This window comes from Theropithecus gelada, chromosome 9, assembly GCF_003255815.1.
Source record: "Theropithecus gelada isolate Dixy chromosome 9, Tgel_1.0, whole genome shotgun sequence".
NCBI classification, from domain to species: Eukaryota; Metazoa; Chordata; class Mammalia; order Primates; family Cercopithecidae; genus Theropithecus; species Theropithecus gelada.
This window is the reverse complement of record NC_037677.1, coordinates 43,953,660-43,966,532: the sequence shown is the minus strand read 5'-3', so window position 1 is coordinate 43,966,532 and position 12,873 is coordinate 43,953,660. Positions and strand designations below refer to the sequence as shown.

Here is a 12,873-nt window from a genome sequence, read left to right as displayed (position 1 = left end):
GCCTGACTCGAGTATAGCATCACATGACAGTTAGCAGATCTTGAAATAATTGAAGTATTTTACCCCAAAATATATTTCTTTGACATATTTTGAAATAGCCCTGCAAAGCTGTCTGTTGGGAAAATCTACACTCTGTAGAGAATCCCTATTCCTTTCCAGGTGAGAATTAAGAAAGGGTTTGGTACCTTTTTAGGTCTGATAAAAGCTCCGAAGCCTACTACCTGGAGGTTTCATCCACATGATGAAATCTTGGTCTCAACAAATCCTTATCTTAACCCAGATATTCCTTTCTATTGATTCCAGGTCTTTAGATAATAACTCTTCCAAACAATGGCAAATCAGAAAATCTTTGAATCCACCTAAGACCTGTAAGCTCCCCTTATATGTATTGATTGATGTCTTATGTCTCCCTAAAATATATAAAGCCAAGCTATAGCCTGACCATCTTGGGCACATGTTCTCAGGATCTCCTGGGGCTGTTACAGGCCACTGGTTACTCATATTTGGCTCAAAATAAATCTCTTCAAATATTTTACAGAGTTTGACTCTTTTTGTCAACATATTTTAAATGTTAAAATGGTTTTAAAGACATGATGATAAAATCAAAGACCAACTCCCAGTTTATCCTTCAGCTGTTAAGTTTCAAAATGCTCCTACAGAATATTTAGAGATGCATTTACCTTCTCCCCTTCAGTAAGACACAGAACTGAGAGTGTCGGGTATCTGCACTCATCTCAAACTGGCATGCCTAGAGCAAACTGTCCTGATCATACCTCAGGAGTCGACACCCAGAATGAACCTGAGGAAAGGGCAGGCAAGACAAACCAAAACCGCAGTGCCGAATAATGAATGCTTTTCTAAGTACAGAAGTACACATCACTGCTAGAATAAGAGTTTGCCAGAAAAAAGAACAGATTAAACTTGCAATTCAACTATTTCTCTTGGAAAAATTCAAAGGTAAACAAACAAGCAAAAGGCAAAGAATCTATTTTCACTATGTTATACAAAATTCTGTCCCCTTCAGGTCTTAGCAATCACCATTTCTGAGAAAAATAGAGAGCTCATATTGATCTCCATTTTCCATCCTGTGCATTTATTCACAACCAAGCAACGAGTGTAGAAAAGGTGACAGTGCATCAATGGCTTCAAGCAAAGTGTTGCTTGGTTTTAGTAAGAAATGAGTTTTTAACTACCATTTACCAAATTATTCAGAAAAATGATTTTAAAAATTAATGGTAAATATTTCAGGCTTAATGGACTTCAAACACAAACATTTCTTGTCTCCCAGATAAACAAATAGTATAATTTTAAATAGAGTTAATGATTTCTGCTCTCCTGGTGAGGGGAAATGCCTAAAAACTCATTACTTGGAGAAATGAGGAGATGTAAATCTTATTGTCAAGCACTCAGCTCAACAAAATAAAAGGCTGGTTACTGTGAACCAAGATATTTCAAAAAGTTCCTGACCAAATTTGTTTCCTTTAATTTTCTTTTGATAAATCTAAAATTTACCTTTTAGATTTGGCCTAGAGTACTTCAATGTGATAAATTATTAAATATCAACATATACAATTTAACTTGCGACAAGATGTATTTTGATCTCAAATAAAAATCTTAACTTTCACAGCAGAGGTTGACTTTTCAATAGAGGGCAAAGCACAGAATTAAGATGCTCTCCCCATTGATATGCTAATGGAGAAGAAAGTCATTGGGAGAAGCCAGGACAAAAAGCTGAGGACCCAGGGGTCTGATTTTGGTTCCAAGGGGCTTGTTATAGCTTACAAAGTTAGATGCTTTTGAATAAAAATTTCTCATTAAATGAAATATGGAAACTCTCATATGCATGATGGGAAGAGAAGAGGATTAAATGGCCCACTCCCAAAGGCTACCTACTATCTACTATTGATTATGAACTACATATTGAATTCAAAAGGCATATAATTAAGCACCATGCAAACCAGTGACACAAAGAGGATCTCTCTTTAAGGAGACTATAATCCAGTGGTAAGAGATATATAATGACAACAATTATAAAACAATGATTTGAGTGCTTCAGGAGGGAGGAACCTTGTCTGGGAGGCAGGGAAGGCTTCACAGGGGAAGTAACAGACAGGCATACCTAGGAGGTAGTGAGAGATTTTACTAAGTAAGGAAAGAAAGGAAAAAGAACTAACATGGAATATGATCAAGCAAATAACTTCCAACAGAAACAAGCAGAAGATATGTTTTAAAATATATTTCCCCTGCCCAATAGTAAAACTTATTTCAGACACAATGCATTACTGAGGTGAAATTAAAGTTACATAAAATTGAAAACATCACACTGGAAAACATTTCATGGGTCTCAATTGAAGATGGCATAGTCCAAGAAAGCATCTGGACATGTGTGGGTTGTTTTCTGGTTGCCCCAATGACCCTATTTGTGGTGTTTAGGGTGTCCTAACGACATACTGCAATGGATGGGACCATGATACACATTCAGAAATTGTTCCACCCAAATGTCCACAGGGCCCCTGCGGAGTAAAATGCTAGCAGAACCCTGGCTAGCAGCCATGCAGCAAGAGGCGTTGGCCCTAGAAATAGAAGACAAAGGCAAATTCAAGCACCACTGTGAGAAACACAGGAATAAAATTATGAAGAACAAAACAAACCCTGTGGAGGTTTGAAAATACGTTCAGAAATTATTTGATGCTCCTCTCTTTAAGAGGTGGAGTCTTGGGCACGGTGGCTCATGCCTGTAATTTCAGCACTATGGGAGGCAGAGGTGGGAGGATCACATGAGGTCAGGAGTTCGAGACCAGCCTGGCCAAAATGGTGAAACTCCGTCTCTGCTAAAAATACAAAAAATTAGCCGAGTGTAGTGGCACACGCCTGTAGTCCCACCTACTCAGGTGACAGGCAGGAAAATCACTTGAACCCAGGAGGCAGAGGTTGCAGTGAGCTGAGATCATGCCGCTGCATTCCAGCCTGGGGGACAAGGGTGAAACTTGGTCTCAAAAAAAAAAAAAAAAAAAAAAAAAAAAGAGGTGGAGTCTAATACTCCTCCCCTTGGGTATCAGCTAGCTTCTAATGAACACTAAAACAGCAGAAGTGATGCTAGGTGCCTTGAGAAAAATGGGTCACAGAAGACACTGCAGCTTCCTTGCTCTCTCCCTTGGATTGCTTGCTCTGGGGAAGTTAGCCATTACATCATAGGGACAATCAATCAGCCTATAGAGAGGCCAATAGCAGGGCCTTCTGCCAACAGCTATGTAAGTAAGCCAACTTAGAGGTGTGTCCTTCAGCCCCAGGCAAGCCTTCAGATGACTGAAGCCCTGGCTGACATCCTCACTGCAACTACAAGAGAAACCCTGATCCACAACCACTCAGTCAGCTAATCTGCTCCCAAAGTCAACAGAAGCTGAGACATAATACATGTTTATTGCTTTAAGCCATTAATTTTGACATAATTTGTTATGTAGCAATATAAAATTAATGTACTCCAAACAAAATAAAATACAGGATTCTTTATTTTTAAAAGTTAAGGCCGGCACAGTGGCTCACACCTGTAATCCCAGCATTTTGGGAGGGCAAGACAGACGAATCACCTGAGATCAGGAGTTCAAGACCAGCCTGGCAAACATGGTGAAACACCGTCTCCACTAAAAATACAAAAAGTAGCCAGGTGTGGTGGCACACACCTGTAATCCCAGCTACTTGGGAAGTTGAGGCACAAGAATTGTTTGAATCCAGGAGGCAGTGGTTACAGTAACCTGGGATTTGTGCCACTGCACTCCAAAAAAAGGAACCTTAGCCAGGTGTGGTGGCACATGCCTGTAATCCCAGCTACTTGGGTGCCTGAGGCAGGAGAATTGGTTGAATCTGGGAGATGGAGGATGCAGTGAGCCAAGATTTTGCCACTGCACTCCAGCCTGGGTGACAGAGCAAGGCTCTGTCTCAAAAAAAAAAAAGTTAAGAAAGTATCATTAACTCATTTGTTAGAGAATACATTACTTTGGGGGAGGGTGAGGAAGGAGTGGGTAGTATTAAGCCATTTTGAAAATACGCTATTCCAAATCCATTAGTATGTTTTGAAATAATGAGTGCTTTTTAAAGTTAGAGGTTATTTGAACAAAGAGAGAAAAAAGTCATAGTAAACAAGCTTCAACAGTGTAAACAGAAGCTGAGGAATGGAATGCTGCATTTTTAATGTCCTTTTGTAGTACTCTCTACCCTCTAATCTTTTCCTTAATACAGCAAAATTACCATACTCTTTGGCAAAAACTGTTTCCCTTCTCTTCTCTTCTCTCTCTCTCTCTCTCTATCTGTGACCTTGGCCATTCGAGTTTAAGGGAAATTCAATTGTCGGTCTCAGCGAAGCTACTGAGGAAGCTACATCCACTAACCTGGGTGCAAATATTTGGCAGACAGAGTGCAATTTTCACCATATCAGGCAAAATGGACTGATATAAATGTTGAGCTTCTGCTTCTTCAAGTACCTGAAAACCAATAAAATAAGTTATGTGAATAATAATAACCAGTAAATATAATAACCGATGAATATGTTTGTCATGAAATTAAATCACATATCTGCTTTTCATGGAACCCCATAAAGTGGCACACTTATCAGCATCACCAAACACATGTAAAAATACATCAACAGGTGTATACAAATAAATTTACAAATTTATTTCCAAATGTATATTTGGCATTAAGGCAATTCACCTTAATGCCCTCTGAAAAAACTTTAAGTATCCCAAATATCAAATATCCCTCATACAGCATTGACAATAAAGTAAAAACACTTGCAAATGGAAAACAGTACATTCTGCCCTTGGTTATATCAACTAGAAACTGCTAGACCACGAAGGACTCTCTTAGAAGCCCCCAAGGACCCATCTAGCTTCAACGGTCTATAATTGAAGAAATCTCCATAAAAGCCACATTAATTACTTCAGAGCATCCTCTGTGGGTCAAATCTAATCTACTGGTAACAAACAATGAGGTTTCTGATGGTCTTAGAATTTCTCTTTTCTAGACACCCTCGGAAAGTGAAAACCACCATTCCCATATCATAATTTGAAGCACAATAAAGATGCCATGCATGGTCCATTTTTGTCTTTTATAAAATTTCCCATCACTTTAACACCTTTTAATCTAATTTCTTTCTAAACATCAGGGTATTTCTTTAAAAGTACTGGAAATGATAACATTCTTAATTTAGAGATACTACATATATAGTCTGGACTGAAGTAAATACTTTATCTACTTGAAATCACATTTTAACTACAAGAGGCCTCAGTTATAATCTAGTCTGATCTTGTCACTACTGGAGAGAAAACTGAGGCCAAGGAGGTTACCTGATCATCCTACATTGAGGTCAATTAAAACTAAATCAGAACAAGAACCTAAGTGTTCTGGTCTTTATGCCACAGCTCTTCCTACTTCCCTATGTGACCAATGTTTGGAATCGATGAAGAAACAGACTTTTGACAAAAATCAGGAACTAAGCAGAAATAAAGGTAAAACCATTTGTTTAGCTGCAGCTGGACAGGGTATGTGTATAAACAGAAAAAGTAACAAAGATTATTTGCCCTGATTTTGCCAGTAAATTCTAACACTAAGAATTTTCGTTATACCAAAACTCTAAAACCCAAACTATGTTTACTTCTCTTTTAAAATTAAGATGAGTAAACATATTCAGAATGAACAGAAGGATATTTGTAATTCAGAGAATTTGAAATTCAATTAATCATAAGCATATAGAAAATTAAGTAAACAAAAGACAATTATTAATTCTGGAGAAAACAAAAAGTTTTGCAAGAGAGGAAAAGCAATCACAGCCCATGTATGACTAGTGTTTATACTATCCAACTGAAAAAACAGACTACTGATGTAATTGAAATGAATTTGAAAACTATAGTGAGCAAATGGGGAGGTAGAAATGAGGTTTGCATTTATAGAGGTGGAGAAAGTGAGAATAAGAGCTAAATCCTAATCTTCTAAAGGGGGACTTGTTTTAAAAAGAGTTTAGAGTAAGTAGTCAAATGACTGCCTCTTTATAATCTGCCTCCTTAACTCTGTTAAAAATAAGAAAACTAAATTTTAAAAAAATTATACATTCATAGATGACATTCTACTATTTTAGAGGTATACACTAAAGATACTGGCTTCTCTACACCTGAAAATGTATAAAATACAAATACATTAATGGATTTGTTTAAAATATTCAAACTCTTCCCGTTTATAATTTATCTTTTTTTTTTTTTTTTTTAATAGAAACAGGGTCTGCCCAGGCTGGAGTGCTGTGGAATGACTATAGCTCACTGTAACCTTGAACTCCTGGACTCAAAAAATGTCTTCCTGCCTCAGCATCCTGAGCAGCTAGGAATACAGGCCTTTTTGCTTTTTAAAACTATTTATTCTGAAATAATTATGGTTTCACAGGATGTTACAAAAATATTACCTCTCACCCAGTTTCTCTCAATGGTTACATTTTACATTACTATAACATACTAAAAACCAGGAATACCAGTACAATGTGTATCATTCTATGCCATTTTATCACACGTACATGTGTGTAATCACCACCAAAACTAAGATGCAGAACCATTTCACTACAATAAAGATCTCATGCTACCCATTTATAGTCACACTCAGCTTCCTTCCTCTCACTATTCCTAACACCTATTAGTTTGTTTTCCAGCTCAAAAATTTTGCCATGTTACCTAAATGGAAACGTACGAGTCCTTTGAAGTTGATTTTTTTTTACACGGCTTAACGCCCTTAAAAGCCATTCAAGTTATTGCAAGTATCAATAGTTCACTCCTCCTCATTATTAAGTAGAATTCCATGGTATGAATATAACAGTTTGTTTAGCAGTTTCATCTACTGAGAGGCACTTTGGTTGTTTTCAGTTTTGTACTATTATAAATAAAGTTACCTTTACTCTCGACCTACCTATACTGTTGTCTGAAATTACTTCCTGTACACAGCACAGTATGTCATTTTTAAAATTCACTCTGCAAATCTGTCTTTCAACAGATGAATTTAGGTCATTTATGTTTAATGTAGTCTTTGATATGTTGAAACTTAAATCTGTTATTTCATTTTATTTATTTTATCTGTTTTCTTTTCCCCTCCTCTTTTATGGGTTACTTGAACATAGTTTAAAATTCCATTTTTGTTTATCTAAAATGTTTCTGACTGCATCTCTTTGAATAGATGTTTTTCTAAAGTAGCTGCTGAAGAACTGCATTACATACAGCTTATCAACATTTACTGGTGTCAATATTTCACCAGTTCCAGTGAAGTGTAGACTTTACCTTCCTTTACCCTTCTCCATTTATAATGTAAATATCTTCAATATTTTCTCTACATACATTGATAACTACACTAGACTGTTTTACAATATTTGAAAACAGTGAAAAGTCAAACATAATTTACAACATTCAAAAAAGTTTTTTTAAAAGTCTATTATATTTACTATATTTTTACTCTTTGTTGTTCTTTCTTCTTTCCTGATGTTCCATAATTCCTTTCTTGTATAATTTCTTTTCTGTTTCAGGAAATTTCTTTAGACATTATTTCACGGTAGGTCCGCTGATGATAAGTTCTCTTTTCCTTCACCTGAGAGCATCGTGGTTTCCTCTTCCTTTCTGAAGAATATCTTAATTGGATATAGAATTCTGGGATGACAATTATTTCCTTAGTCCTCAAAATTTTGTGCCACTTTTTTCTGGTCTCCATGTTTGCTGATAAGAGATCTACTGTCATTCAAACTGTTTTTCTGTGTAGGCATTGTGTCATTTCTCTTGCTGCTTTCAAGATTTTTTCTTTGCCTTTGGTTTTAAGAAATGTGATTATAGTATGTCTTGGTATGAATTTCTTTGGGTTTATCCTACTTAAGGTTCGGTCAGCTTCTTGAATCTGTAGATTTATGACTTTTCTCAAATTTTGGAAGTTTTCAGCCATTATTTCTTTGAATATTGTTTCAGTCCCACCCTCTTTCCCCTCTCTTTCTGTTCATATGATGACACAAATGTTATAGCTAAACTCTGGGTTTTGTTTTTCATCCATTTTCTCACTGCTGTTCAGAATGAGTAATTTCTCTTAATTTCTTCCAAGTTCATTGATTCTTTCCTCTACCATCCCCATTCTCCATTAAACCTGTCTATTCCATTTTAAAAAATCAGTTATTACATTTTTCAGTTCTAAAATTTCCATTTGGTTTCTCTTGATAGTTTTTTTTTTTTTCCTTTGCTGGGACTTTGTATTTTTTCATTTGTTTCAAGTATGTTTTTAATAGCTCAGCCTTCTTGTGAGGGCTACTTTAAAATCATTGTCAGACAATTCACATCTGTATTCTCTTGGGGTTGGTGTCTATTGAGGTTCATTTTTCATTTCAGTTGAGATTTTCCTGATTCTTTTCTGGTTATGAGTGACTTTTATTGAAATTTGGATATTTGGGGTATTATAAATCTTTGGATCTTATTTAAATCTTCAGCCAGAGCAGGCCTTCTGTGATACTGTGCCAGCAGGGGAATGGGATAGCTACTTCATTACTAGCAATTGAGGGTAAAAATTCATGTTCCCCAGTCAGCCTTTAGTACCCAAAGTGGAAAGTGAGAGAGGTACCTTGATAGTGCTGGGTTGGGGTGAGAGTTCAAGCTCCCCACCAGGTCTTTACTGATACCACTTTGGTGCCATGACAGTACCATAGTCCCTGCTGGTCAGTGGCCTTCTACCTTTCAGAGTCTTATGTTTGTTTTACACACAAGGTCCCTTGTTTTTCACTGTAATTAGTGGGAAGGACAGAGAGAAGTGACTAGTCAACCATGTTAAACCTAAAGATATTAAACCTTAAGTGTCTTAACAGGCTGACATGTCTCCTTTGGGTACCCATCTTTGTCTTTTAAAACTGACACGAGTGGCTGCTGCGGTGCTCTGCTGACAAACTTTACAATATCGCTTATTTATCTGATGAAGCATTATTGCACTGTACTTCTTCACAACTGTCAACACTCCAGACCTAATGCTGCTTTGGAAACACAAAAAGGGAACCTAAAAAATGTCATTTAAGAACATAAGCGGCTCAACTACTGTTTGAGATGGAATGCATAATCTAAAATATCACCATGACCTTATAACCTGTATAATGCAAACTGGGATGCAAGTAGGGAAAAGTTATTTAAGATGTACATCACTTCTTAACTTCAAGAAAAGCAACAGCCATATTCTAAAAGTAACAGTCAAATAGTCTATAACAATTAAAGAAAAATAAACATATATTACTTATTATGATGATAATGATGATTATAAGGGAGGTAAGCATTTACATGATGGTAAAAAAGAAAGCTGTATTAAATTCTCCCACAAGTAAAACCCTGCCCTCTACTGGATAGTCTGCACAGATAATTATATACAGCGAGTGTTTTGATCTGTGCGTGTGCCGGTGTGTGTAGCAACTTTTTATTCTAGTCTCAGAAATTGGCTGTATATACATAATATATATATTTCAGTCAGAATTGATACAATGAATTTCAAAATTATACTGCTATTTTGCCTATCTCCCCTCCTTATAGATCTGTTCATTCGACTGGCTGATAAACAAATACCTGAGGAACTATTATGTGTCAGGAATTGTGCCAGAAGATGACAGAAGAGTAAACAGTAACAGACGTGGTCACTGACATTGTGAATCTCATGGCACAAAGCCCTATCCTCTCCCTGTGACCCCCAAAACGTCAGCCCTAACCTAGGAGGGCAGTAATAACTGCAACCACATCATAGTGACTGTGGAGAGGCTATTTTTTTCCTTCTCTCCACAAATAGAAACAAGCTACTAAAATAAAGGAACTAAATCTGCCAAATACCAAAACATTATAAATTATTTAAATATCTACAAACATACAAATAGAAAAGAGATGTTTACTTATTTCTTCTTTCTTTGAATATCTGATTAACTACATACATCTGTGAAAAATGCTCTAATATTTATGAAAGACATATTTACACATGACTAAGTACCATACCTGACCTATGGAAAATATTAAATATTGACTACTGAACTTTGAATTAATAAGTGAAATCTGTAGCTCATAAAATGAGAAGACCAGTGTCATTTCAATAAAAGAAAATATTTCCATAGATCTTTTTCAAACAGTTCAGAGCAAACAGCTTTAAAAAAGTAATCAGGCCGGGTATGGTGGCTCATGCCTATAATCTCAGCATTTTGGGAGGCCGAGGCAGGCAGAGCACAAGATCAGGAGATGGAGACCATCCTGGCTAACACAGTGAAAGCCTATCTTTACTAAAAATACAAAAAATTTTTCTAGCCAGGCGTGGTGGTACATGCCTGTGGTCCCAGTTACTTGGGAGGCTGAGGCAGGAGAATTGCCTGAACCTGGGGAGCAGAGGTTGCAATGAGCCGAGATCACGCCACTGCACTCTAGTCTGGGTAACAGAGTGAGACTTTGTCTCGGGGAAAAAAAAAAAGTAATCAATCACAAATCAATGAATATAAGAAATACCACAAGCTGCTCAGTTTTCTCTATTGGTCTAAACCTAGTTAGATCCCAATAAAATTGTGAAAAGTTACTAACAATCCTCTTTAATAAAAAAAATCAAAATCTATATGAAAAGTCTAGAACATGAAATTTTAATTAATAGACAATTTTTCAATAAGAAGTACACCACTCCAAAACCTAAATAGCAAAGAGGAAATATCCTCGTAATCCCGTGGTCCTCATAATATATATATATATATACACACATATATATATACACGTATATATATACACATATATATATATACGTATATATATACACATATATATATACATATATATACACATATATATATACATATATATACATATATATACATATATATATACATATATATACATATGAGATTCTCAACGGGGAATAATTACAAAAATTTTTCTCTACTTTGGAATACTGTGTAGCATTTATCATTGTATAATATGGAAAGACTTTTTAGGCTTTCTCTTAAGGCAAAAACAAGTTGTAGAAAAATATAATATTTTAAAAATTGATATAACACAAAACTGTGTGTTTATATGCACACACACCTAAGTTCTCAGAAGAAGTTTGGGGAGGAAATATGCATCTGTTTATATCTGAGAAGAGGATATCTTGGCAGTGGGTTTATGGGTAATATTTCTTTTCTTTTATTTACATTAATTTTCTTCATTGAAAATACATGACATTTTAAAAAACATTTTGCCTTTAGCGATGTAAAAAAATGCCCTTTTGTCATATTTGGTGAGAAAAAATACTAAATTGTTTGAGCAACATAATTTCAACTGATAAATGCACCTATGTGAGAGCTCTGAAAAAGAAACATAGGTATAAATATTGATTATGTTAATATCAGAAACATAGGTGATCCACCCACCTCAGCCTCCCAGAGTGCTGGGATTACAGGTGTGAGCCACCATGCCTGGCCAGGAAATTTTTTTTAAAGGACCATTTCAGACATATACAAAAATAAAATAGGGTAACGAACCTCCCTATATCCATCACCCACCTTCAGTATTACAGGCTCTTGCCTGTCATCCCAGCACTTTGGGAGGCTGAGGCAAGTGGATCACTTGAGGCCAGGAGTTCAAGATCAGCCTGGGCAAGACGGTGAAACCCCATCTTTACTAAAAATACAAAAATTATTTTATGGTATGAATACAACACAATTTGTTTATTCATCCTCTTGTTGATAGATACCTGGGCTGTTTCCAGGTTTTGGCTATTGTAAGTAAAGCCGCTATAAACATTCTTCTACAAATCTTTTTGTGTGTATATATTATTCTATAAATCTTTTTGTGTGTATATATTTTCGTATCTCATAGGTAGGTATAGAAAGGAATGAAATTAATGGGTAATAGGGTAAGTATATGTTCAGTTTTCTAAAAAACAGCCAGACCTTTTTCCAACACTGTAGTACATTTTAAACTCCCAACAACAAAGCAAGAGAGTTCCAACTGCTCCATATCGCTACCTACATTTGGTCTTTTAAATTTCAGCCTTTCTAGCGCCTGCAGGCTAATATCTTATTCTAGTTATAACTGGCATTTCTCCAGTGACAAACAATATCAAGCATTTTTTAATGTGCTTATTGGAAATTTGTATACCTTCCTTTGGGAAATGCCTTTTAAATTCTTGCTCATTCTCTAATGAGGTTGGTTGTCTTTTTAATTTTTCAATTGTAGTTCTTTATATATTCGGGATATATGTCCCTTGTCAGATAAACATTTTGCAAATTTTCTCCCTGTCTTTTAAAATTTATTTATTTCTATTTATTTATCTGAGACAGGGTCTCACTGTGTTGCCAAAGCTGGAGTGTAGTGATGCAATCACATCTCCCTGCAGTCTTGACCTCCTGGGCATCAATCCTCCCATCCTCAGCCTCCCGAGTAGCTGGGACTACAGGTGTGTGCCACCATGCCTAATTTTTGGATTTTTAATAGAGACCATTGCTGCCCAGGCTGGTATTGAACTCACGGGCTCAAGCAATGCATCTGCCTCAGCCTCCCAAAGTGCTGAGATTATAGGTGTAAGCCACCACACCTGGCCTTCAAGTGATCCTTCCACCTCAGCCTCCCACGTAGCTGGGACCTGAGGCATGTGCCACCATGTCCAGCTAATTAAAGTTTTTTTTTTTTTTTGTAGAGACAAGGTCTCCCTATGTTGCCCCGGCTGGTCTTGAACTCCTGGACTCCAGCGATCAATCTGCTCTGGCCTCCCAAAGTGCTGGGATAACAGGCATGAGCCACTGTGCCTGGCATCCCTGTCTTTAGCTTGCCTATTTTCCAAATACTTGTCCTTCCGTCCTTATGAGTTTTTTTTTTTTTTTTTTTTTTTTTTTTTTAGGGG

General features: G+C 36.4%; 1 protein-coding gene across 10 annotated transcripts in view; it reads right to left on the bottom strand.

Annotated features, from left to right (window-relative positions):
- Window positions 1-12,873, bottom strand: part of PARG (poly(ADP-ribose) glycohydrolase) — a 142,541-nt gene that overhangs the window by 65,472 nt on the left and 64,196 nt on the right. For all 10 annotated transcript variants that reach the window (XR_003121261.1, XR_003121263.1, XR_003121262.1 and 7 more), the window contains one exon: window positions 4,386-4,478. Coding sequence is in view for 7 of the 10 variants with exons in the window: in XM_025397876.1 (XP_025253661.1) it covers window positions 4,386-4,478 (93 nt within the window). In the remaining 3 variants the exon portion in view is untranslated. The remainder of the gene's footprint in view (window positions 1-4,385; window positions 4,479-12,873) is intronic.